Source organism: Danio rerio, chromosome 15, assembly GCF_049306965.1.
Source record: "Danio rerio strain Tuebingen ecotype United States chromosome 15, GRCz12tu, whole genome shotgun sequence".
Taxonomy (NCBI): domain Eukaryota; kingdom Metazoa; phylum Chordata; class Actinopteri; order Cypriniformes; family Danionidae; genus Danio; species Danio rerio.
In genome coordinates this window covers 29,870,908-29,898,775 of record NC_133190.1, presented here as the reverse complement: position 1 = coordinate 29,898,775, position 27,868 = coordinate 29,870,908, and the positions used below count along the sequence as shown (strand labels likewise).

Below are 27,868 nucleotides of genomic sequence, written 5' to 3'. Positions count from 1 at the left end.
TTCAAATTTCAAAACACAAAAGGCAAAATGACCGGGGTTTTTCCCAACCCTGGAATCCCAAAACCAAAGTTTTAGGCCTCTAAAAGTCTTAAATTTACTGAAACATTGTGTTGTAGGTCTTAATTTTTTTAAGCAAGTGTTAATTTTCCTTTGTTCTTGTATTGCTACCCAATTTGGCCAAAACCCATTCAATCACCAACAATTCATCTCAATAAAACTTTAAACAATTTATTTAAAAAAGGTAATTTTTAACTATTCATCATAATGGTTTAATTACTTTCCCTACAATATATATTTTTTTAAAAGTGCTTCATGTATTTACTGCTGAGTACATAGACCTACAGATTGTTGTGCTTACATTTTAGTTTATTATAGTTTTTAAATCTTTTATAACAATGTTTATTTTTATTTTAAAGAAAGTTTATATTGAAAAAGTGTATGGATGCAAATAGAGCTTGCTTATATTTACACTTAATAATATTTTGCTTATATATATATATATATATATATATATATATATATATATATATATATATATATATATATATATATATATATATATATATATATATATATATATTAAATATGTATAAAATATTGTATTTTTACATATTAAAATCAAATAAAAACCTTTTACATCTTTGCCATAAAAAATTACTTAGCCTTTAGCCCTTTATGAGTCTAAAATTTCATTCATAATGGTCTTAAAAATATCTTTAAAAGTCCTAAATTTAACTTAGTAAACCCTGCAGAAACCCTGTTATCAGTTATAACACTTTTACCATTATTTGAAAACATAAATTTTAATTTTACAATACATATGTTTTAATCATACATATAGCGTACAGCAAATGTATTTTTATTAAATATTTTTTTCTTTAATACTGTCTGTTGAGTTTGTGCTGCTCATCTGCCTTTAGATTTCCAAACTGCTGTGCCATACAACCAACATAATACAATGTTGTAACAATCATGTTCATCTGTTTGAGGAAACTGGATGCTTTTTAGTGCTACTCATTAAACATTTCACTTTGAAATCGCAAAAAGCAAATAAATGTTTTCCAATAATGTTGCAATAGACTTTTTTTTCATGAGCCATAGTTGAGCCTGGTTTAGAAACAACACAAGAGTGAGACTTTTATTTTTGAATGAACTATCCCTTTTCTGCTAACAACAGTGCATTAGGTATGCTGTTTGTGCTTGGCATGACCACCTGCGCATGAACTGCAACTTAAATTCAAATAAATACACAGTGCCACACATTCTTATACTAGGCTAAATAGAGTTATGGCTTTTCTTTACAATTTAACTTCATGGCTGTAAAGATTAAAGATAATCTCATTGCAGTTGTTGCTCTGAGAGAGTTTGTTAAAGAGTATTATAGTTGTGGATGAACTGTTTTTAACTGTCAGTCCAGTGTGGCCCAACACTGCTCAGACCTGTTTGGTACTGATAGGCTGGTTCTCGTGTTGATGTAGGACTGTGGGTTGAATAGCCAGTGAAATCCCTTTGTGAACGTAATGGAGACCCAGCTTTTCTATGAAACAGAGAGGAATGTGCTCTGTCATGGTGACCAGAACCAGACGGGGAGGTGGAAGCTGAAGATGGCGTGGGTGGCAGTACCCGCTGTGTTGTAAATGTGACAAGGTCGGGTGGTGTTGGATGTGGACGCTGCATGGATGGAGAGTGATGGGAAACCATCGATGCTGCAGAGGCTGTGCTGTTGAAGTGGGCTGTGAAAGGCTGGTATTGCATAGCCTCTACTGTTTGCATGCCATAGCGAGGGTACGGCTGAACTGATGCCCACATATTGCAGTTCAGGGATGGAGCCGGGAGGTCATCCGTACCCACTGCACCCCCTCCTTCTCCCTCCAGGCCTCCGTACATGCATGCCTCTCTAGAGCCTAAAGCCTCATTGCAGTATGGGTGTGACAGCAGGGGGGAATCATAGGAAGGAGGAGAGCGAAAGTAGTGCTCCTCCGAAACTGCAGATGATGTCGTGTCAAGATAGGGTCGTTTGCATCCCAGCTCCAAATGTCTTGGGTTATCTAAAGAAGAGTATTTGAATTTTGGAAATGCATCAGATTTTGTTAATTGAACTTTAAATAAAAAAGGTATTTATCATATAATACATACATATACATACAGTTAGGTCCATAAATATCTGGACATTGACACAATTCTAACATGTTTGGCTCTATACACGAACACAATCTATTTGAAATCAAACAAACAAAATGACTGCAGACTGTCAGCTTTAATTTGAGCGTATTTACATCCAAATAAGCTGAACAGTTTAGGAATTACAGCAGTTTGCATATATGCCTCCCACTTGTTAAGGGTCCAAAAGTAATTGGATATTTGGTTTCCAAGCTGTTCCATGGCCAGGCGTGTGTTATTCCCTCATTATCCCAATTACAATGAGCAGATAATGCCTAGTTCACACTAGAGGATTTTAAGCCTGATTTGAGCCCGATTTGGAAGTTAACGAGCTCGCCGACAGATCGGGCTGTGATCGGGAAGAAATCTGCTGGTGCTCGGCGCTCGCCGCTCTATGTGTGAACTACTGAACAACGCATCAACGAGGCTCGCTGACACGTCGCCGACACCTCGCAGACGGAAATCCAACATTCAGCATGCTAAATATTCCAGAGCAGTCGGCCGACTTGACCCCACGTGTGGTTAGATGTCGTGACGAGCTGCAGCCAATGAGAGAGCATATCAGCATGAGCTGAATGCCTGTGTGTTCAGGAGCTCAGCAGAAACATCTGTGATTGGTCAGAATGGGCATCGGTGCACTCGTTTCATTCTGCGTTAGCACAGACATGAGAGTAGGCTATATTAACAGTGGAAATAGAATTGTGTAACTATTAGAATTACCATACTGCTCATTCTGACCGTTCTCATATAAAACGTCATATTGTCACAACATGTTTACATTCAAAGCTTCTATTGAGATATTAAAATTAAGCTTTGAATGTCTGGCATCATATTTAATGACACCAATATTCTAAAAATATATTATATATTTTTTTGGTATTACAGCCTATAAATATGTGGTTAAGATACTAAAACACTTAAAGGTCTTGGCTTTCCTTTTCACTTTCAAACAGGAGCTATTTGGCACAGAATATGCTGTTTTAAAAGATATCTGAAGTAAATTGATGTTTTTACCATCAGAACGTTTTGTTTATGATAGCAGGAAGTTGCCAGGCAAGAAAATGCACACATATTTAAAGTCACAGCGAAAAGTATCAGACATGCATGCAGTCCTTTTGACCAATATGGTAATTTAATATGGTTTTGTAATAAAAAAAATAACAATGTCAGAAAGAAATACACTGATAGTTAGAAAATGGCAATCTACTCGTACCTTGCAGATGAGTGATTAATCTGCTGATAAATCAGCTGATTTGACGATGTTTTTAAATGCTTTCTCCAAAGCTTGAAACGCTGTCAGTGATGTCATCAGCACACAAGCAGCTAATAGTGTTCAGCTTTTTCTGACGACTCCTCCCTCAAATTTTCATTGGCTGTGGTTTGGTAGCTTGAATGAGCTGATGGGGAATGAGTTGTTGTCAGATCATGTAGTGTGTGACCCCCCTCTTGTGGATCGTTCACGGAGTGTTGCGTAGTGTGAACACCACAGAGATTAAAAGACACAAAGTCAGGTCATGTAGTGTGAACAGCACAGCGATCTGCTGATGTTTAAAATCCTGTAGTGTGAACTAGGCTTAAGCAGTGAAGCATGGTGGTAGTAGTAACATGCCGTGGGCATGAATGGCTGTCAATAAAACTGGTTTTTTTTGTATTAAATTATGATGTGACTGCTGACAAAAGCAGCAGGATAAATTCTGAAGAGTTTCAGGCAATAGACGGCGCTTCACAGTGCAGATGGAGAATCGCCCAAAGCATACTGCAAAAGCAACCAAAGAGTTTTTGAAGGGAAAGAAGGGGAATGTTATGCAATGGCCAAGTCAATCACCTGACCTGAATCTGATAAGCTTGCATTTCACTTGCTGAAGACAAAACTGAAGGGAAAATGCCCCAAGCATTTGGTGATGTCTTTGCATTCCAGACAAAAGATTTGCAACCAAGTATTAAAAAGTGAAAGTGTGATTTATGATCATTATTCTAATTACTTTTGGACCCTTAACAAGTGGGAGGCGCATATGCAAACTGTTGTAATTCTTACAGCATCCACCTGATTTGGATTTAAGTACACTCAAATGAATGCTGACAGACTGCAGTTAAAGCACATTTTGTTCGTTTCATTTCAAATCGATTGTGTTGGAGTATAGAGCCAAAAATGTTAGAATTGTGTCAAAATCCAAATATATATATATATATATATATATATATATATATATATATATATATATATATATATATATATATATATATATATATATATATATATATATATATATACATACACACACACACACATATATATATATATATATATATATATATATATATATATATATATATATATGTGTGTGTGTGTGTGTGTGTGTGTGTGTGTGTGTGTGTGTGTGTGTGTGTATGATATAATGGTGCCTAAAGTAAATTTATTTTATTATTTCTAAGCATTTTACATCCTACAAGATAATGTTTAAAATGTTACTTTCTTGTATTTATATTATATTATCAAAAAAAGTATAATTGATCATTCCAAAAGTAATCAAAATGTAAAAAAAAAAAAAATGTATTGAAAATGAGTACAGGTGATATCAGATATATAAAACCTGTCTAATACTGATACAAATAACCAACAATCTCCATGGTATCAAATGTTGAGCATGCATATTTTGAAGTGTTCGGCAAAAAAAGATGTTTGCCAAAGCCCTGTACCTCTGTGCTTGAAGCAGTGGTAAAGAAGGCTGGGTTCCCGGCTAGATGTAAAGGAGTTGGAAAGGGCTTCCTGGGAGTCTGAGTTTGGCAAGGGGACACCACTGTCATATTGATAATGAGAAAGCACCTGCGGGTGGCTACTCAGCACACCTGCACTCAGTTTTCCTGACAGATGGCCATGTGAGGAGATAAGCCGCTGCCGGACCATGTTCTTAGAAATCACTGGGTAATCTTTCCTAGGAAAGGGGGCACTTGATGAGTAAGATGTATATTTGGTACTTTATGCTGAATATTTTAAATGATAATCTTACCCTTGAAGTCTAGACACACGCAAATCACCCTCATCACTGCCGCGAAAACCTTTGGCAAAAGGATTGTTCTCAATTTTTAATTGCGTGATCTAAAAAGAAACAAAACAAGTTAGCAATTACAGTGTATTTGTAAACTTAGCAAATGGATTTTGAATGTTATACAATATTGTGTTTTGGGGAGGCTTTAATGGTACCTTATGGTTCTGATAAGATGTAACAGAGATGAAAGCCGTCTCGTGGAAAACATGAGTGCAGTAGGCCGTGTTCTTGGAACCAAAGGCATTGTTCTCATCAGCTTTCACAATGTGTAACCTGGGCTGATATTTGTGCATCGAGTTCAAGATAATCTGTGAACAAAAACACAAGCCTGCATTAGAATATCAAAAACAAACTGTAATCGGCCTTCGAAAAAAATATTCTCAAGATTTGTATTTATCTATTTATTAGCATTGGACAACATTTACATTTTGTTGCATTGCCAGTAATAATGTCTATTTATTCCTAAAATAACATATGAACATTTCAGTACATTTTTCAGTACAATATTAACCAACTGACAGCATTTTACCTAATCGTTCAAAAGATTTGTAAATGTTTTACAGTCTAGTTTGCAGATACGGTCCTTCAGGACCTTAATTTTTTTTAGATATTTCCTTGTATTATGATCAATGAGAATGATAACAGCAGCAGATATAGATTCAACAATATTGGCACAGCTCTGCGTACATAAAGAAATATATGTGTGCGTGATCCTGCCAAATATTTTAACATAAAAACTGTACGTAAAACACTAATGAGGTTTTTGAAGTACAATGTATATTAATGTGACAGGATTAATAAATATGTCAAGAGGTTATATTCTGCCTTGCATGCAACTAATCCAATTGGATGCTTTGTGTATGTGTGTTTGATCATAGTGTTCCAGCACCAGTCTGGTCGCTGTGTCCATGTGTTCGCTGTTCAGTGAAGCGTTTGGCTAGGGTCATCCCCAACACAGTTCTGTCAGGGCCGATGAGCATCAAGGCCTTCCGCTTTGTTGTGTGGATTCGCAGACAGAAAGTGAAGCAGCTCTCCACTTTTTTAACACTCAAACCGCCAGGGGTTTTTGTAGAACTAAAACTTTCAGTGGGTAAAATTTACCCATGCAAATAGCTACTGTTTTGACGGGACATATTATGGCTCTGAATTATGCTACTATCTTAATAATGTAATGTCTGGAGTTATAAATTATTATTTTTTATTTTGCCATCAGCTATGATGCTTAGCCGACCCAGAACTAGGCATGGGTCGATAACCGTTTTCAAGGTATACCTTGGTTTGGAAAAGTCAAGGGGCTCTATTTTGACGGTCCATGTGCAGAGCGCAAAACGCAGGGCGCAAACGCTTTCAGGGCGTGTCAGAATGCTTTTTTGCTAATTTAAGGACGGGAAAATCCACTTCGCGCCTTGGCGAATGGTCTAAAAGGGTTAAGTTTATTTTCTTAATGAGTTATAGGTGTGTTTTGAGAATAAACCAATTAAAGTCTCATCTCCCATTCCCTTTAAGAGCCAGCTGCGTCGCGCCATAAGCGCATTCGCTATTTACAGAACGTAAAGTAAGTCTAAGTGGAAAAACTGAGCGTTTATAGCAAACAGTAAACAGTTTTTTAACAGAAAACTGTTAAACAGAGCATCTACTGAGTGAGAATGAGAGATAATGGATCTACTTTCACTTTCGCTCTTGGATAGGGAAACCTTTACGCACAGACATCGATTAGTATATTTAAATGCGTTTGTTAAGGGCAAATATTCTTTCAAAACTATTTCTAAATTCAGTTCTAATTTCCAGCAAACGAATAAATAAACAATAATAACGAATTGTGCTCAAAAACTTAGGATATAAAAAGTTATATCCTAAAACACATGCTGTGCCCCTTATAGTCTAAAACCTGACAGGTGGGCAAATCCAAGCTTGTTTTTTTAATAAAACAAATTTAAATATGCATATAATAAATAGTACTGCTAATAATAATAACATTGTACAAAAGCAAATTGTTATGAATGAACTGAAAACATGTATGTAGGCTACAAAATAATGTTTTGTAGTATTTTAATACTTTATATTTATATCCTATATCTATTCTTATTATATCCTATATAAATCCTCAATATTTTAATTTTTTCATATGTAAAGATATTTGCCTATTGCTCTCTTGTGCATATTAAGCAGTGTGTAAGCGAGGCACAACTCTGCGCCGGAGTATAGACCGGGTTAGTTTTGCTCTAATGAAAAATCTATTATAGTTTCTCAAAATAGCAACGCGCCAGCAGTTAAATGAATAAATGAACAATAATAACGAAGTGTGGTCAAAATACTGAGTTATATCCAAATACACATACTATGCCCCATATGGTCTAAAACCTGACAGGTGGGCAAATCTAAGCTTGTGGGCAAAGCTAAGCTGCTAAAAATAATAACATTATACAAAAGCTAATTGTTATTAATAAACTAAAAAAAATAAAGAATTTAGAAATAAAGAAATTTGCATATTGCTGTACACCCTGTCTCTATAAGCAATGTGTAAACCAGGTGCACAACTAACGTGCTCTGCACTGGGCAATAGACCAGCTTTGATCTGATCCATTTGAACCTTCTATTTAAGTTCCTCAAAAGAGCTGATTAGTGATTAGTAAATTATACAAAGGGGCCCCAAAAACCCTGTAGCAACCCCTGAACATTTTTAAAAACTGAGTATTATGCATGCCATCAAGTAGTTGGTAGTTACTTTGTAAAAGACTAAATTTCTAAATGTTGCTAGATGATGTATATTGGACTGTATTCATGATGTCATCTCATTATATAAGACCTTTAAATGTGTTTTCCTTACAATAAAACATTAGCTTCACATCACTTAAAATAAAACATGTGGGATTGCATGGTGGCTCAGTAGTTAGCACTGTTGCCTCACAGCAAGAAGGTCACTGGTTCGAGCCCAGCTGGGGCTGTTGGTGTTTCTGTGTGGAGTTTGCATGTTTTCCCAGTGTTGGTGTGGGTTTCCTCCGGGTGCTCTGGTTCTCCCCACAGTCCAAAGACATGCGCTATAGGTGAATTAAATAAGCTAAATTGGCTGTAGTGTATGTGTATGAATGTGAGAGTGTATGGGTGTTTTCCAGCACTGGGTTGTGGCTGGAAGGGCATCTATGTGTAAAACATACAATAGTATCTGGATGCAGCCTTCATGATGCAAGCTGAGACTGCATCACTCAGCGATGCAGTGTCAGACACAATGCACTCAAATGGAGCTAGTGACGTCACTGTGACGGGTAGGGTTAGGGGTGGGGTTAGGTGAGCCCATTAAAAAGCATCGGATGCAGCCCAGATTGCACTGCACCAGATCTGCAGCCAGACCCATCTCAAAACATATGCTGGATAAGTTGGTGGTTCATGCCACTATAGTGACCCCTGATAAATAAAGGGACTAAGCCAAAGAAAAACGAATAAATGAATTATTTTATACTTTTTTATACTATAAAGTAATTTGAGATAATTGAAATTATTTGGCGTAGTGACATGGAGCTGTAATGCAGTCAAGACCTGACTGGAACTGCTTTGGCTGTGTGTTTATCTAAAAGTGTGACCCCTGTAGTAGTTCTAGTGTCAGGAGAAGTAAGCAGCACTAGTGCACAGAGGCAACCCCAGGTCAATCCCCCGTCCTAGACACAGACAGAAGACCTAGCCAAATGAATGGTTTGAGCGCTTCATTGGGTGAGTGCAGACACATGTGACCTTTGGCTGGTTGGCTGGCTGTTGTCTAGAGGTAATACCATGTGATACGAGCTGCACTGATGCTTTAGATACAGGGATGTGTGCTGTCTGACTATATTAATCAAGCAACTTTGTCAGATCAATGCTGACTCTCAGGTTGGCCCTCTCCTTTCATCTCTCTGTTTTCTTTTAATCTAAGGTCTGTTTGGGGGGTTCGATATGTCATGTGAATTTAAAGCTATAGATGGCCCTGCACTGAGAGAGAAAAATATCTTGTGTGTTCACTGAGAACTTACAAATAATCTTAGGGTGTTTGGTGTCTTTGTGGTGAGTGGCCTAAAAGAAATCAAAGTTTGTTCTGTGTCATTTATGGATCAATAAACCAGAGTTTTAAGCTAAAATAATTGGATTTTTTTATTATTATTAAAACATTAATTAATATACTAAATGTCAAGATGTAACCATTAAATAATTTAGGGCCATAAAAAGGTGCACCATAAAAGTTATTTCCACATTTAAAGGGATAGTTCACCCAAAAATGTAACCGTTTACTCATCCCTTAAATGTCTACGAACCTCTATGCATTTGTTTCTTCTGTTCAACACAAAAGAGGACATTTTGAAGAAAGCTGAAAACCTGAATCTATTGACTTCCATTGTTGGAAAAATAAATAATATGGAAGTCAATGGTTACATTTTCCCAAAATTCTTATTTTATGTTTAACAGAAGTAAGAAACTCATGAAGCTTTGAGGAAAAAAAAGAAACGCGATTTAATGATGACATAATTTCCATTTTTGGAGTTTTTTTTCCTATCACTTCTATCCTTTTTTTGCCAAGATGAGTAAAAAAAAAAAAGTTATTGAAATCAATACAAATATGTGTTTTGAGACTTTATAGTGTTACTAATACCTCTCAAAATCTGCTCCATATGAATTTATATTCAGAAAACATGTTGATGAATAGCATATCCTTCAGATTATTAATAAAATTGTCTTTATTTGCTGCCTAGCTGGGGTGTGTGTTTTGACTGATTTGTGTGTTTTACTCTTGCATGGCTACAGCGGTCTGTGTCAGGCTCTCGTCCAGCCATGGTATCCCTGCTGTTGTGGGCGTCAGTAGAGCTTAGCAGCCTCTTTCTGGGCTCATTACTCGCCCTTATCACTTCATAGGCATTCAACTAGTCCTGACAGGCCAACTTTGTGTCGTTCTGACAGGTTATGAACCTAATGAGCTTGGTTCTGATGTTATTGCAACAGACAAGTCTCCTTTGGGAAGCACTGCCATGGTCAGACTCCTCACCTCTGCTCCACTCTGTTCTCTTACTTTCTCAAGATGACCCTCACCGCAGCTCTCACATGAGGTGTGTTCATTCTTAACCAAAGGGGATGCAGAATTTCTATTCAAACTGAATTAAATGTAAAATGACAAAATTTTGTCAAGATGAATTTGCATTTGTTAATTAAACAACTTTGCTCTAAGGTTCAAAGTGAACGTAGGGTGAAAAATTACCTAATTTCCCAGAATTTATGAATTGTTGAATTTCTTTGAATTTCAGTTTAGTGTAAACACTTCTTTAGCTTCAAATTTCAAGTTATTCTGCATTTTTCCCAACAAGGCTTCAGAACAAAAAAGCATTTTAATTTTTTAATAGCACAATATTTTTTTCTAGCAAGGGTTATTCATTCTATGTCATTAATCGCATTTGCCATGATTTGGAAATTAATTTATTTTCTGAAAATATTCTATATTATGATCAAAATAATATTGTTATTGATGAAACACTTTAGTTTAAGCAACATCTCTCAATATTAACTGGCTTTTTACATTGTTTATTAGTACACTGTAAAACCCAAAAACTTAAGGTAACTCAAACCATTTGGGAAAACCGATTTCAACAAACCATTTAAGTAAAAAAAAACTAATCCTAATGAATACTGTAAACTTAATCTTTTTGAGTAAACTAAGCAATTTGAGCTCAGTAAAACCTGATAAATAAAGAGAACTCAAACCAATTGAGTACTGAAAAATCCAATGAGTTAAGGCAACACAACACCGTTTGAGGAAACCGATTGCTACAAACCATTTGAGGTAAAAAACTAAATCTATCTATCCATTTATATAGAATTGTTGAGGTACTTAATTAACTCATTACCTTACACACAGAGTTCAAAACTCTATAAATGAGTAGAATTAACTTTCAGTAAATTATGAGGTAACTACTGTATACTCATTTTATCTGATAAAGTTGACTGTTGGGTTTTACAGTGTACGTATAAAGTACATATTCTGCTTTATCTAAATCTACATCCTAATACCTAAACCTAGATACTACCTTAACTAGTATTAATAAGCAGCATATTATAAGTTACTGGGGCAAAAGTCGTAGTTTTTTTAAATACAGAGAATATTTTAAACTAAAGTGTGATCCTTCTTGTAAATAACATAAAATAATTTTAAAACATGTTATATATATATTTTATAAAACTGTTTAAGGTTTCAGTAAAATGAAAGTGTGAAAATCCATGTGTGATAATTATAATAATTCTATTAATTTCAGCAAAGAATGGTAATAAGTGTAAAGGTGTCAAATCAGTGGCGTCACAGTGGCGCGGTGGAAAGCACAAATGCTTCACAGCAAAAAGGTTGCTGGTTCGAATCCCTGCTGGGTCAGTTGATGTTTCAGTGTGGAGTTTGCCTGGGTTTCCTTCGGGTGCTCCGGTTTCCCCCACAGTCCAAAGACGTGGTATAGGTGAATTGAATAAGCTAAATTAGATATATTATATGTGTATAAATGCAAGAGTGTATGAGTGTTTCCCAGTGTTGGGTTGTGGCTAGAAGAGCATCTGCTGCGTAAAACATGTGCTGGATAAGTTGGCGGTTTATTCCGCTGAGGTGACCCCTGATTAATAAAGGGACTAAGCCGAAAAGAAAATTAATGAATGAATGAGTCAAACCAGTGTCATAAATTCCTCTGACTTAGCACTGAACTGGTAATGAGCAACATAGCTCATTGATTGAGACCCCCTTTTTCTGTGGTCTCTGTCTACTTTTTTGGTGTGCACCAGTTTTTGGATAGCATTGTGCACAATTTTTTAAATGGACACCACTAACAGAGCAATTACCAAACCAAACCACAGATTTTCTCATCACAATTTTATGGTGCACCACATTTACTTTTTTTCCAAGTGATTTCCAATAGGAATCTATGTGATTGGGATTTTCGAAAGTACCAGGACATTTCCCAATATTTGCTTATTGTTCTGAATGAATTCATTGTGCTAAATAACACAAAATCTGTTGTTTGAACATTTTTTGCTCACCTTTAATGTCAAAGCTCAAATTTTGGACATGCTGAATTCTCCATTTAGAGAAAATCATGACGTTGTTTACTCACATGTCCAAAAGGATCAAGGTGGTTGTTTGTGAGCTTGAGCTTCTGAAAAGAAACCAATTGTCTCATCCAATGTGCGCCTGTTGCAGGAGAGTCTGGGTGGACATAGAGTCTTCCAGGCATGGCAGGTTCTGCTTTTCCGGCCACCATCCTATGAAAAGAACATTTTAATGATGCAAAAGATCAACAGCAACACTTGCAAATCTTGGTTGTTGGTTTCTTGCAGTGATTTAGCCTCAATCCCTCAAAGTTTATCCTCTGGTATTATAGCTTTCCAGCAGCTCTGACATCATCCCGCAGTAAAACCGTTTTTCAGTATTGTGCAAATTCTATAGGATAAAGCAGAAAAAGCTTTATGCAGAACATCTGTACATTAATGACAGGTTCTGAGCATGTGTGGTTATGTCCATGATATTTTGGGAGTTATTCCCGAAGGTCTGGGGTGGCTGCTTTGACCATAACATCACTGCTAATTGTGTGCCTCAAAGGTGTCGCTGAAGATCTCCAGATCCGATGCTGGCAAATGTTGGAATTCCAGTCTATCCCGCAGATTTTGAAAAATGGTCATAAAACACTCATTCTCATGACAAAATGTGCAATTGATTGAGATTTGCGTGCCATCGTTATTTTGTTTTCTCCAAGCTGGATACAAGCTGATATGACTTATTAGTGCAGCCAGTTGTTGCATGGGTAGATAGTGCCCATATCTAGTGGCATTGCCAGAGACACAGGGTCACAAAGAGGACAGCATGCACAATCCAGCTGTTTTAAGCCCATTGGTTTTGACAGACTGCCTGCTGTTGGCCTGCAGTAATTAACTGTGTGCTAATGACAATCCACAGCCAGAACTAGCATTGCATAGATAAACTGATGTAGACTGCAAGTTGTTTGCTCAAAAACAAGCCTGTGATTTTAGTTTCCTTTAGTGATGTCCTTTTAAAAAAGCATTTTTTTGGATGAATTATCTCAAGACCAAAGATTTAGGCATTGACAACATTATATTTGCTATTGCATAGTATCAAGATAAAGATATTAACAATTATTAAGTAATAAAAAAAGCTTTTTTCAAGCTTTTTTCAGAATTTCTTATTTTGTGTTAAATAGAAGAAAGAATTACATAAAGGTTTAGAGCCACTTGCAGTAATTGATGACAGATTTTTTTATTTTTTAATAATTGGCCCTTTAAAAACTGTGCTATGAAGATTGTATGAATTTGTCCTCTCAAATTAAGAACTTAGAAATACAGACTGGAATAGACAGCCAAATATAAAACATGCAAATTTTTGTAATCTGTATGAGTGTTTGTCCAGATGCTTCAAGGCACTACTCATGTCTAATTCAGTCACATTTGTAATTGCGCATTCACGCTGTAATTTTCCAAGGGCTTTCGAGAATGTCTTCCCGTGCAGAAACCTTAAAGATGAACTGAGGGATATTAAATTTAACTTACCACTTGTTGTCACAGAACTTGTACCGATGATCATCAGCTGGAACAATGTCAGTTAATAGAATGTATTTGGTCTTGGGGTTCATTCCTGTGACTTTAACTTTGTAGCTAGGAAACATCCGCCTAAAGAGAGTGCAAAAATATTTATAAGTATGGTTAAAAATGGCGTAAATAAAGTCAAAACTACTGTTACATGATTGGAATCAAGTAATGAATGAACAAAAATTACTTAAACTCTTAGTTTTTGTAGTTTTATGATTATATGTTTCTGTAAAATGGAATTTTATGAACTTATTTTATAAACTACTCATGACAGGCATAATTGAAGCAAACCTTAGATGAAAATGGAATTGAAAATACCAAACTTAGAAAAGTTAAGAAATCTATATTTTGTGGATAAATCCTTATTTTTCAATCACAAGACATTTTTATTCTTAAAAACTCTCAGCTCTAAATGACAGATTTGACTTAAAATGGGAATAAATATAGAATAAGACAAATATTAGAATAAAACTACTATAAAAGACTAGGGATTCTCAACCTTTGGGCCTCAGCAATCCTGCAGGTAGGCCGGGAGATAGCTTAAAATTAACAAACTTTCTCGTGTTCTGTGATTACTTTAAACTTGGGGCAAAAACGTATAGCCTCATGATCGCGTCTGCGACTAATAGTTCATTCACAAACTATGCGTGAAGTGAAAGTCTCTCTTTGTGTATATTTGGGAATAATTTAATACATGAGCATTTTAAACTAACATTTTTTGGTGCAAAATTTTAGACAAGTGGGCCTTCAAAATTTGATTGGAAAAAAAAGGTGGCCCCGATGTGAAAAATGTTGAGAACCCCTGTTATAGACCATTTTGAGGGATGTAAACAACAAAAATGGCCCTGGTGTATTTCCTGTTTTACACTTTAAATTTATATAGCTTCTGAGAGTCTAAAAAGCTCCACATGTTAATAAATAAAGTAACGATAGCTGTTATAACATCAAGTTATGATTTAATAGCCTCTTGTTACATATATGAAATAGTTTGCCTACAAGCAGGAAATGTTTATGGGCCAATAACATCACGATATTAAAATGGTCTATAGAATAAAACAAGTATTAACAAACTTCAAATAATATGTAATCAGTCCAGTAAATCTGGAACAAAACAATTTCTACATACATTTAAACACCAACCCCCCACTAATCTACAATAACAATAATTATTATATATTTTTAATTAGATTAGACAAGTTCTTGCAGCCATCCATCAGAAACTGTGTGGGTTAAATTAGTAAAATTTTATTTTAATACTTTTAATGTGATTATTCATTTTATTTACAAACTACTTTGGTTTTGTCCTTAAACGCCATTTAGATCTAACTAAAACTTGGTGTTAATGCGCTTTTGTGCTCACAAAGGTCATTCTCCTTCAATCGCATCTACGCAGTCTTATCCCATTTGTGTCATTCAGGTATCTCAGTGCTTTCTTTATTGCTTATTACAGGAACAGCTTTTTCTTTCGAGAGACTTAGAGCTGGGGTGCGTGTGCAACAGCTGAGCACTGACAGTAAGCATGGATGAGACTGTCTTATCGGCTCTTTTGAGGGTTTTAACGGGCCTTAAGTGCAAGAGAATCACGGCAAGTGTTGGTTTTGGATGGATGAGTACACGATTAGTGATCAGATAACAGCTTAACCTGTTTTTAGGACAGATTAGTTGTTTAAGAAGCACAAAAGGTCACTGGAGTCTCAAAGAAGGCTGCGTGCTCGAGCATCTGAGACAATCCTCTTCATAACATATCACACAAATGGCTCTACTATAAAAGGATATGCTTCAAAAAAAAATCATAAAACCAAAAGCATAAAATGTTATCCTCGGCAACCCCATATAAGGAGGAACGACCTGTACCTGGTACTGATTTGCTTTCACGAAGATAAATTTTTAGGGATTGACTCTGATTTGAAAGAGCCGCTCTATAAAATGTGGGATCTTCGTTTTGTTCAGATACAGGAGAAGCCGAGATGACAGACAGAATATGCTAATATAGCAGACTCAGTCGTAAAACATATCAATAGAGCTGCTTTCGGTGACCTTTTCATGTGAATGATACCAAAACTGTCTTTCTTTTATCTCATCAGCAAAGCTGCAAAAAGATCGAGATCCCTTATAAACTCTGAGTGCTTTTTTAATGGCAGGACTTTTAAACAGGGGGCAGCTAAACAGCCCCCTTCCCGCACCCCACTTCTCCAAAAAAGTTCCACTGTAGTGGTTTTAGGCTTTCTAAAGGGTTCCACCAGCCGTCATACATTTATTATGGGTAAAAAAAAAAGTGCCTTAAGCTGAATCGTTTCATTGCATTTCCAAATGCGGAGCTGCTCAGGCCTGCACTATGTAAAAAGTGGCCCTGCAAGCACTTGCTCTAATGCCCAGAGGAAGAGCTCAGAGAAAGGTAAAGCTCCATGTCTGGCCCAGTCGTGCAATCCAATCAATGTAAATCACTCTGGGCAAGAGACTCCTGTAGAGGTGCTTTAAACCATCAGGAGCATCTTAAACAAACCTGTCCTCCAGCCTATGTTCTGGTGAGGTGCTGTTTCGCTGTCTTTCTGTTAACAACTACAAAAACTGACCACCTTTCGGAACCCTAAATTTTAGAGTGTATGCTGTTGGTTTCAAATTTTTAGGTTTCATCTGTTATTATACAGGAACTACATCAGTTTTAATCTTTATATTATATTATATTATATTATATTATATTATATTATATTATATTATATTATATTATATTATATTATATTATATTATATTATATATTTTTTTCTTTTCGGCTTAGCTCTTATTTATCAGTGGTCGCCACAGTGAAATAAACCGCCAACTTCTCATATGTTTACGCAGCGGATGCCTATCCAGTCGTATCCCAACAATGGGAAATATATTATATTATATTATATTATATTATATTATATTATATTATATTATATTATATTATATTATATTATATAAAACACATTTATTAATGTTAATGATAATTTCAGCATCTCCTTTTCTATTACTAAAAAAACCTCAGCTTACATGACAATTAAGTAATTTTTATAAACTATTTTACAGTGATTTTGTTACACATACTGTACATATTGTTGTAATAATAGTAGCAACTCAGTCCTGATTGACATTTATATATCATAGTAATTACATAAACTGGATATCAACATGGCACTATTCTTGAACCTACTCCTAAACCTAACCTTAACCCATTATAACCCAGTTATCTTATATAACCCAGTGCTTTCTAGTACACTGTAAGTTCACATTAAGTACATGTACAGTACTGAAAATTGTAGTGTGAAGCCACAGTAAAACTAAATGAATAATTACAATCAAATAACCTAGGCTAAACTTTTTTTTTTTTTTGTACCTATCCCTAACTCAAAAAAAGTTTGTTAATGTTGTTAATTAATTTATTCTGTCCTCAATTGTGTGACACCATATTCATTTACTTTTTTCTTACTATGGTTGTTAATGACTTTTGGTTTACCACATTTTTCAAAAGATATTTTGCTTTAAGTCCAACAGAAAGAAAAAAAGAAACTCATAAAGAGAATTTCCATTTTTGAATTAACTGTCCTTTCACCTTTATGGTACATATTGCATGAACTAAATAAAAACCTAAATGTTACCTCAGTATTACATTAAGCATTACAAGGGTTTGTACTTTTATGTACTGAACATTTATTTTCAAAATATTCAAATCTATCTAAAATGAATTATTCATGTTAAGAAAATACAGTTAAGGAAAAATGACTTCAGCAGTACAGTACTAACAGTGAGGATGTAATAAATCTTGAGTAAAACTCATTTACTCAAGACTTAGATGTAAACACTTGAGGGATATGTAATGCTCTTTCCATTTATGCAACACTTTTGACATACGTAATGGCTGCCACAGTAGATCACGTGGCATGTCTGAAGGGGCTGTACAGTAGCTCTGTTACAGTACTTTGGTGCTGTAGGCGGTTATATTAGAATGTCTTCCTAGTGAAAATCACTCAATTGGAACAACAGGAGGGTGTGGAAAATTGTAATTTTTTGGTATATACAGTTGAAGTCAGAATTATTAGACCCCCCTGAATTATTAGCCCCGTTTATTCCCCCCACCCCACCCCCAACCCCCCATTTCTGTTTAACAGAGACCCGATATATCTGTTTAATAAATCTGTTTTGTTTAAATGCACCAAAATACAATGTCTATATTCACTGAGAAGTGGATAAAAATATTAATTTTCAAGATGGGGTGTACTTAATTATGCAGAGCACTGTATGTCAGTGAGCTCCAGATATATCTGGATTGTTAGTGTTGGTTAATGTTCTACAGAAGAAATGTATACATGTTTGGGATGACATAAAGCCACAGTTTAGGTGTTTTTTACTATTTTTCATATGATGTCATGCCTAACCCTAACTATATCAGTTGGGTCCAGTATTACTTGGACTTTCCTCTAGCATTTTCCTATCTTTTTTTCTGCAGTGGAAAGTTATACATGTTTGTGGTGTGACATTATTTTGTTATTTATAACATGTCAAGTTTCTTTAGATATCATGACAATATGTATGGGAGTGAAATTTCTTTCATGAAGACATGATTAATTTTCTCAGTTATCTCCGTAAAAGCACCGTTTATATGTGTGTATATATGTGAGGGTGACAGTGAGAAACTATTAAAGGATGATAACGGTGTCAGCATTTGCGTTATTCCAGCTGTTTCTTTTAGAGCTCTCACACGTCTGCTCTTTCCGTGATTCATGCTAACTAAGAGAGCCGACAGACCGCTTGGATCAAAAGAAGCTCAATGATTAAGCAAAAGGGGTCCTTTAGGGCCTGTGAGATGCGATCGAACGGGCCTCTGTGTTTTTCTCATGAGCCTCACTGATGCTTACTTTTTGACGGGCTGTGTACAAGTAACACCAGCCGGCAGCTTTCAATAGTCATGCTTAGTGCTTAGAACTTAGTCCAGTTTGATCACTTTTTGTTTAGAGGAATATTCTTGAAAATCATTTACATTGGTAAAATTTGAAAGGATTTAACAGCAGAAATATGAAATTTTATTAATGTACTGCATTTTTCTTTGAAAACTTGTGCTGTAAAGCTGTTTAAATGATCACTTTTATATTAAGGTTATTTTGTCCTGTCAACAAAGTTCTTAAATAAATGTAATTTTACATGGAAAAGGGGAATGAGCTTTTTCTTTTTTCAAACACATCGCACAGTATTTGTTTTGTTGTGAAACTATTGAAACAGTATTTTTATTTTCATGAAATGGCCATGCATTCTGTAACCAAGTGGAAATTAATTTCTTTGTTAGTCAGTATTATGCCACAAATGCTGCTGACTGATCTTAACTTGTACTGAAGTCAGAATAATTCTTTAGCACTATGCATGACCCACTTTCTCTGCATGGAAAGTAGAGCTTGTTGCAAAACTAGGGGATTGTTTTGCATTTTATGCTAATCTAAATTGATTTAAATTTAGCGTTCAGTTCTTATACATTTAAAATGTCAATTTATGTTCTTTCATGTAGTTTTTTTTATGGAATTACAGAAGCAAACTGCTGTCATAAACAATACAGCATGCAATGAACTTCATTTAAATGCTGTATTCCTCTTTTATGAGTGTATTCTTCTTCAGCTTCCTTCACAGTCAAACGGCATATACCGTACAGACTTGGCTCAATCCCGCTGTGTAACACAAAACCACGATGAGAATCATTGCATGAAATTGGCCTCAATTTTGTGTAATGGGAGCCATCGTGAAGAAACCTGGCAAGTTTTCTCAAGATTTACAGTTCAGTGAATGGCTGTCTAATGCCCTACAAGTCAAATCCCTCCCCAAAAAGAAAATGAAACGGTGAAAAGCTCTTCCTGCTTCATGGCTCGATTGACATATTGAGCATCTTTAACAGAGCCTGGTGTCCATTATACACTAAAGTATGTAAAATGAAATGAGCCCATCTGTTGTTGGGACTGTGTGGAAGTACAGTCTCCTGTTCTGCGCGCAGCTGTCTGACTGAACAGTGCTTGGCTCTTCAAAGGGTTTTAGGATTCTTGGAGCACTTTATCAGTTGGACAGGGGGAAGCCCATCCCTCACAATGTTACAGCATTAAAGAAAAATTGTGGTGACCTTTTGCATTTTCTGCAGAGAAATGCTGAGAAACTGCTGCCTAAGACTGGCAGAGAGCATTGACTCTTCTCTGCTTAATATCCAGGGTCCTGCTCTTAATCCACAGGGCACATTAAATCTAACACACCGGGCAGCCGTTTGTGTTTTCAATTAGTTATTTTGTAGGCACAGGAATTCAGCTTTGCTTTACTCCGGTCGCATAATATTTTATAAACATTCCACAAGAAGCGACTTAGTATTTCATGCGACTGAGGCTTTTGGTAAAACAAAGTTTTACATTTGCGTTTCTTACTGGAAGCGAGATGGCCTAGTTATGTTTGCACTACCATTTTCTCTGTGTGTGTCTCTAAGCGAATGGGTGGATGAAAATGGCGCTCTTCTTGCCTGCCTGCTTTGGTGATGATCATCTCGGTTCCAGCCTCGTGAAACTTCTTCCATAATTCCCTGTCATGAAGAACCACTTTGATGTTTTCAATGCTCTGAAGGTGCACACAGACAAAAAAGAAAAATCATAATGAGTCATTGTCGGTGGAATCAAACTTAATGTTATTTAACATCTATTCACAGATTCCCTACATGGCAAGAGCCATTGAAAGCATGCAACTGATTGCCTACCTGGTCAGGTTCATTGTTCTGGGGATTGCTGGGAGTTGTAGGCAGGCCCAGATGTGAGGAATCGCTGGCCAGCTCAGGACGCCCACCCGACTGGGCAACGGTCATTCCTTCATCAGCCACAACTGAGGCCTTCTCCTGAAGCATTTCTGTAAGTTTATCCAAATATTAGTTCAATGAGGGGTTAAAAATTTCAATTCATAAAGATTGGGATTTTCATTTTTCTCAGAATATCCATCATCTCAATTTTATTTTACATGGAAGTACAACTTTCAAAAAGAGAAATGTTAAATAATTACTTTAAGATTATGATTTTAAGGAAAATAAAACAATTTGAATAATAAATACATTTAAAAAGTAAAATTAATTAGAATTTATTTATTTAGCATAATTGAGTACACCCCAATTTGAAAATGAATATTTTTATCAATTTTTCAGGGAATATAGGCAATGTATTTTGGTTCATTTAAACAAAACTGATTTATTCAACAGATATATTTTTTAAATAATATTTAAGTCACTGAACATATTTAGAAATTGAAAGAGAATTCAATTAAATTCAAGCTTAATATTGCAAAACAAATTACTACCAAAATTTCAGCCAAATATTTTAATTTTTTGCTTCTCTTATAATATAATATTGTAGAGCTTCCTATTACAAAGAATTCATTTAAAATATAGTTTTGTGAGGGGTGTACTTATATATACAGAACACTGTTTATACTAATTTGACATTCTATGTAGAAGGGCATTTCACAAAATCATTTTCCGCCATGTTTTTATTTTATTTTTTCTTATAGACAAAAATTTATATTAATTAATAGCATATTCAAATATTTTAACAGTATTAAATTTTGATAATTTTAAATCATTTTCAAATGTCATGTATTATTGCACATATTATTTGTCATATTAAATAATATTACCTATTTTCTGGTAACAATTTTAATCATTTAAAATAAAATATTTTTTTATATAACTTTATTATAATATATATATGTATATATATATATATATATATATATATATATATATATATATATATATATATATATATATATATATATATATATATATATATATATATATATATWTTAATAATTGTATAATGACAATGGAGCATTATTTCACCCTTTATTTATATTTTAACAAGGTTGTAACATTGAAGTTGACATTTTACTTGCATATTGGATATTTTCTATGCATATAAAATTACTTTGTCAAATTTAAATGGATGTGGATTCCAAAATGGGACAACACGACCTTGACCCAAATAATTTTGCTTTGATTTAAATTCAGGTACTTTACCATGAAATTAAAGTTCAAAAGTGAAAGAAACCAATGGTGTAGTTTAATCACAAGCTTAAAAAGTGCCTAACGATATATGTATAATGAAAATACCACACATGCCACAGTTCCTCTTTGTTCTCTCAAAGTCCGCTGTAATTGATTATATACACCCAGACAAGACATTGGCTGCAAAATTTGAGAAATAGCATGCATTAACATTTACATTTTGTGAGGGGAAAGTCTGTCCTCATAACACAGCCCGGCCTATTCATTTCAAGGAAAAGGGGTTGAGATCCGTTTGTTCTGAAGTATCGCAAGATTAAATATTTACACTTCCAGCATTTGGGCACCTCGGTTTTATGGAAGCGTGCTAAACACTGCTGATTCCATTAAGGGAGGTCACAAACTTAGCCCCGCTCTCACGCCCCTTCTCAGACATCACACCAAAGGTATGTCTCATTACTGTACTCCAGCACGAAGCTGCCTATCTGCACAGCGGACACCAAAAAACTCTCTCATGGTGAAAGCCACCTCCTCCCACCCTCTCCTAATCTCACGCATGTAAACAATGTGAGTGTGCGCCCTTCAGATAAAAGGAGAAGAGCGGGATTCCGTGTAAACTCGGCCAGGCATTCGCCAAAGCTAATAAAGATAAAGTCTGACAGGCACCGTGAGGCTACAGCAACTCAACCCTGGACTTTTCCAGTCCAAAATGTGCCTTTCACTTACGCTGTTTAACTAAGCCCAGTGAGCGAGAGCTCTGTTTACATCTCTGTCACCCCAGACATATAATCCGCTAAACTATTCCTGGCAGATACTGCTCTGTGCACACTGGGGTTGGCTGGTTATTTCCAGAGCGTGTTGTCCAAAATGTTCAACGCCGACCAAACTTCTTATGGAATGAAATATTACATATACAGTTGTTTGAGGATGAGATGCATTATATTGGCCATGCTTTTGTGGTCAGAATGAATTGAAATACCTTATGGAAAACTTGAAAACATTTTCAGGTAGTTTTCAGAGGGGATCTATCATGGATCTGGTTTTGTTATACAGTTATGATGCTTGTTGTCTGCCATTTTGTTTTAGACTAGAGTGGATGCTGTGTGAGATAGAGAAAGGCCTGTTCCCTGCAAAGACAGTCAGGCTCGGTTTTTCTGTCTATGTGACTACATTAAGGTTGGTAAAGTAAACTCATCTTATCAAAAACAGTAGGTTTTGTTGTATATATGCCTTATTTTCAGCACATTATATTTGGTAAAGTAAACTCTCCTTTTCAAAAATTGTGTGTTGGTCCTATTGTATATAGGCCTTATTTTCAGCACATGTTTGGTAAAGTAAACTCTTCTTTACTGTATATTAGGCAAATTTCTTTCCTCTGATTAAAATGCCCTTGATATTTTATCAGGTTACTAAGATTAATGTATTGTATTTGGTCTCTTTGCTGCACCAGTACTTAAATAGTTTTCTAAACCCTACATGTTATGAGATTTGTTATGAGCCACTAGACGATTTTGTATTCTAATTATAATGTTTTTTTTCTCTGACAGTCTTAAAAACAGGTCACATAAGGGTGTTTTGGGTACAATGCCAGAGAAGAGCCATTTTGCGTTCCAAAAAAAAAAAAAAAAACTTTTCAGTTCTTTATAAGCTTGGAAGGGAAAACAATTTTAAAATAAAAATATCAAGAACAAATGGTCTGCTACAAAAACCTTGAATTGAATGTGTCATGAATATTAAAGATTATTGTGGAACCACATGTCAACAAAGAATGTTTTTAATAAGTGATTTGATAGACAATATTATTATTGCTGTAGACTGAAAAAATGGTTCATTTTAAAATGTTACAAACAATAAGCTAATTATCCTAAAACAAATTAGTAAATCCAATAAGTATTTTTTATTTTTCATTGTTTTTATCCAACTTTTACGTAGCTACATCGAATTTTCGTTGTTATACTGACAAGTGCAACAAATAGAAAATTAATTATTAATCATAGATGTTGTTTATTGAATTATTTAATTTGTGTAGTGATACATGCCTGAAAATTATTTATTCATGAGGAAAACAAATTAATGTTTTCTCCGGCCTAAAAATAAAGAAACCAAAAAACGTTTATTTAAACAAACTGAAGTTTAAAATACTACATTGTGCCTACTTTTGCAAGCCACTTTTGTTTGATCATCAAGATATATTTCGTTTGCATATTAGCGTCTAAAACATTAAGTTGTTTGTCAGCGTTTACCAAACATTGTGCTGTTGCCATCCGAACGAATCAAGCTGATGCTTTGAGGCCTTAGGCGTACCTCCCTCCATCCATCGCGGCAAAAGTGATGACACGAACAAAAAGTAACTATATTTTCCTAAAATCAAATATAATCTTCTAACAACTCATTAAAAAATAGCAAAAACTCATATACAGGCCGCAGTGCTTTCTGTTGGTACAGCCTGGTCCAGATTTACACACAGCAGCGATCATATTTTAGCATAAACAGTAAATCGTACACCAGATCATATTTACAAGGAATTTTGACAATGCAAAATGATTACAACTGTATGCTCTTTTAAATAGTGAACTTAAAGAAAGCCGACTGACTAGTCTACTATTATTCTACTGTTTACTACGATCTTAAGACAATGTTAAAGAAAAGTATAGCCAAGGTTTTATTTATGAAGGACTGACGCCTTCTCGTTGATCACTTAATTTGATAAAGAAGGATAGATCAACTGCGTCTAATCGCATTACCGCCCTCCTAGCACACATATAAGTGTGGGTTCAGTCCGGTACAAGGATTTCAGGGCAGCATGATATGACCTACTGAAAACAAATTGTAATGTTACCTCATAAAATATTATGCTCTGAAATCCTCCATATCATTCCAGAACGCAGTAATTTGTCCACTTCGGCATTACAGCAGGAAGTTACGTCCCGGTGTGGCGTTGAGTCCAGTGCACTGGTAGCTGCTCAGCATCCCCTGTATCTGATCATGAGCTAACAGAGCTGTCTCTTCCCAAGAGTCTGCTTCTGTTCAAATAGCGCCGCGAGCCCCGTGCTTACAACGGTGAGTGTTCGTCTCAGAGGCAAATAGCCACTACGTGATGTTTTCTTGGAAACGGGGTATCCGTTGAACAGCTTGAATTGTTAAAACACTGGGGTGAATATCTTGGCTCATTCACTCAATTCCCTCCTTCCCCCCAGCGCCTCATCGCTGACGTTGCTTCAATAACACCAAACCCGAAACAACCCGATGCTCAGAGTTCACTCACACGACTCCAAACGAGCGCTCATCTCACGAGAAAAGCAAGTCTGTTCGTCGTAAAACATGAGTTGTAGCCTTTTTCTCGACCCCACATTGATAGTTTAAAACGTAGGTAAATTTCTCGACTGTTAGGTTAAAAAAGGTAAATTAAGAACATTTGAAATTGTGATTTTATTTAGTACGGCGAGAAATTAAGTTTCATGCACCTTAGGGAGCTTTAAAATTAAATATTATTTATATTAAGTATTTTTTTTAAACGGATTCTACATTGTATTGTATTCCTCACCCAGGTTTAGGCTAAACATTAGGTTATAAGCCTATAAATATTTGAATTTTCCACCCCAAAAAGTAGTATTTATTATTGCAGTTCGGATTTTTTAAAATCTGTCTGTCAGTATGTCTTTATACTGTCGCGTCAAACATTATAGACAATTGTTTAATTTTTCCAAATAAATAAAAAGGCAAATTTTTATTTAAATTAGCTCTAAATGCAAATAAGTCTATCCCTATGACAGTTTGATGATGTAAAATATTTAATCCTAAGATTTTACATCATCATCTGCATAAGTTTAATTTGTCGTCATTTCGATTTACCATTTATTAAGAATTTGAATCCTGCAATAATATTTTCTCTCTCTTTCTATGTGTAGTGTGTACTGATTGTAGAAAGTGCCATATCTGTTCATCCAAATAATATGATTGTTTTCAAACAAACATCATCATCACACAATATATAGCATCAGACATTATACTAAAATCCACCTGATTAGATCTTTCTTTCTTTGTTTTTTCATTTGTGATAAATATTTGAACAGGAATTCATTGTAGTTTCAAATTAGACAAAGGCGATTAATTTAAAAATCACCCTATTTTGACACAAACTGGTTGAGTGTCAGTCATGCGGGTTTTTTACCTTTATTTCACGATATGTCAATGTCAATCAATTTTGCTGTTTAAAAAGCTTCAATTTTTCGCTTATTTGTCCCGCTTGTTTAGGCCAATGCTCTCATGTTTAAATTTTGAAATCTGCTGAGGATTTCGTTTAAACGTCTTTGTATTTTCAGTGAAATATGGTTGCGGTTTTAAAGTAAATGGGTCGAAGCACGAGGCTGAAAGATCAATAAATCACCTGGAGGAGTTCGAGGGCCGTGGGAGCCTTGACTTATATCTACTGATGACATGACCAAATGAATGGCAGCAGCCAGAATAGCCGATGTCCTTTTCAGACCCGTTTGTCATTCCCGCCAATGTAGATTTCCAAACGGGTCATGTTATCAGATAAGAATAAACAGGAATATGGAAAGGCGGTTTTCTGTTGTTTATTATTATTATTATTATTATTATTATTATTATAAATTCCACAATTATTTTTATATAGGCCTTAGTCATGGGTGTAATGATGTGCATTTGGTTTGTTTGTTTTGCCTTGTTATTGACTAAATTGAAAGCAAATCGAGTTGAACGCAGTGGCTAAGCTTAGTATGTTCTTAGCCTAAGTATACATTTAAAAACGTGTTTGGTTAAATTTAAGTTAACAAAACATTTAAAGCAAAATGTTATTAAAATACATTATTAAATAAGCATTTCAATCAGACTAATTTTTCTTTCTGTGGAGAGTAAACTTCATTAATATTGTAGCCAATACTTTAGATGTGATCTGTAAAATATAATATTATCTAGAAATAATATTAACAAAGGCATATAGTAATAATAATAATAATAATAATAACGGACCATACTTTTCAAATACAACCTGTTTTCGGTATATTTAGCCTATATGTTGTTGTGTCCTCTTTAATGTTTGCTGTCAAACACAGGCAATGGATCGTCCCACTATAAAATACTTGTGTAAAAAAAACAATAATTTTAAACTTAATTATTTTAATGCAACATTTTAAGCCATACAAAAAAACAATTATATGATGCTAACCAAATCTTAAAATGTCTTATAATTTTTACGTGAAGGCCAAACTGATTTATTTATACGTATTTATTTATAAACTATTTATTTATAAGACTCAAATAAGTGAAACAACACTTTTTTTTGATGTTGTTGTTAATGGACTATACCAAAATTGGCTATGTAATTAGCCTATATACCATTTATATAAAAGAAGCATCTCGACACCAGACCACATTAATTGTTCAGTACAATGTAATAAAATGTAATTCTTGAACTTTTCTTAACGGTTTTCTAATTCCTCTGCTTATCTCGACAACCTGTCATAGAGTAAGCTAGAAACAAAATAAAGTGCTTAATATTTGTATTACTCCACAAATAATGCCGCCTAAGGCCTAATTCTGGAAACACCATTCTCAGGAGGAATAATAGTAATTTTAGGCAGTAATAATTTGTTGAAACCCTCGTGTATTCAACGTTATCACACGTGATTGAAAATAATTGGTCTTACCTCCACCTCACTGATCTCGGTACACCTTCTGTGTGTGTGAACCTCAGGATGAGACTCGCTTTCTTGGGGATCCTCAAGCAGGCACGTTATACCATAGCGTGCTATATAAGATGTCGCTATAAAAGGGATGATTTTTTATAGGGGATGAATTGAGCTGCCTTTCTGAAAGGGAATTTAAACTTCACTCACTCCCACCGTCACGTGGTCTAGAAATTAGGAACAGCAGTAGGGTTAGTTTATGTACTGAGGGCAGGGTGTTACCGAATGGACACTGAGCGATGCTCTCAAAACTTACACGCTGTACAGTTGACGACTCTCCGCCAGACCTTTCTCTTTTAGTTTTCTCTGTCTCAGGGTGAATGTTGCCAGTCTATTTAGAACGA

The 27,868-nt window shown here is 35.2% G+C and overlaps 1 protein-coding gene across 4 annotated transcripts; it reads right to left on the bottom strand.

Moving 5' to 3' along the window:
• Positions 1-790: 790 nt before the first annotated feature.
• Positions 791-27,818, bottom strand: tbx4 (T-box transcription factor 4). 4 transcript variants are annotated; one of them, XM_068213454.2, is made up of 9 exons: positions 27,486-27,818; positions 20,527-20,672; positions 20,296-20,390; positions 13,755-13,874; positions 12,308-12,455; positions 5,363-5,515; positions 5,169-5,257; positions 4,858-5,093; positions 791-2,048 (listed from the first exon to the last, which is right to left on the bottom strand). In XM_068213454.2, the coding sequence occupies exons 2-9, from the start codon at positions 20,668-20,670 to the stop codon at positions 1,402-1,404; spliced, it is 1,632 nt and encodes a 543-aa protein (XP_068069555.2). In that variant the 5' UTR covers positions 20,671-20,672; positions 27,486-27,818; the 3' UTR covers positions 791-1,401.
• Positions 27,819-27,868: the final 50 nt, after the last annotated feature.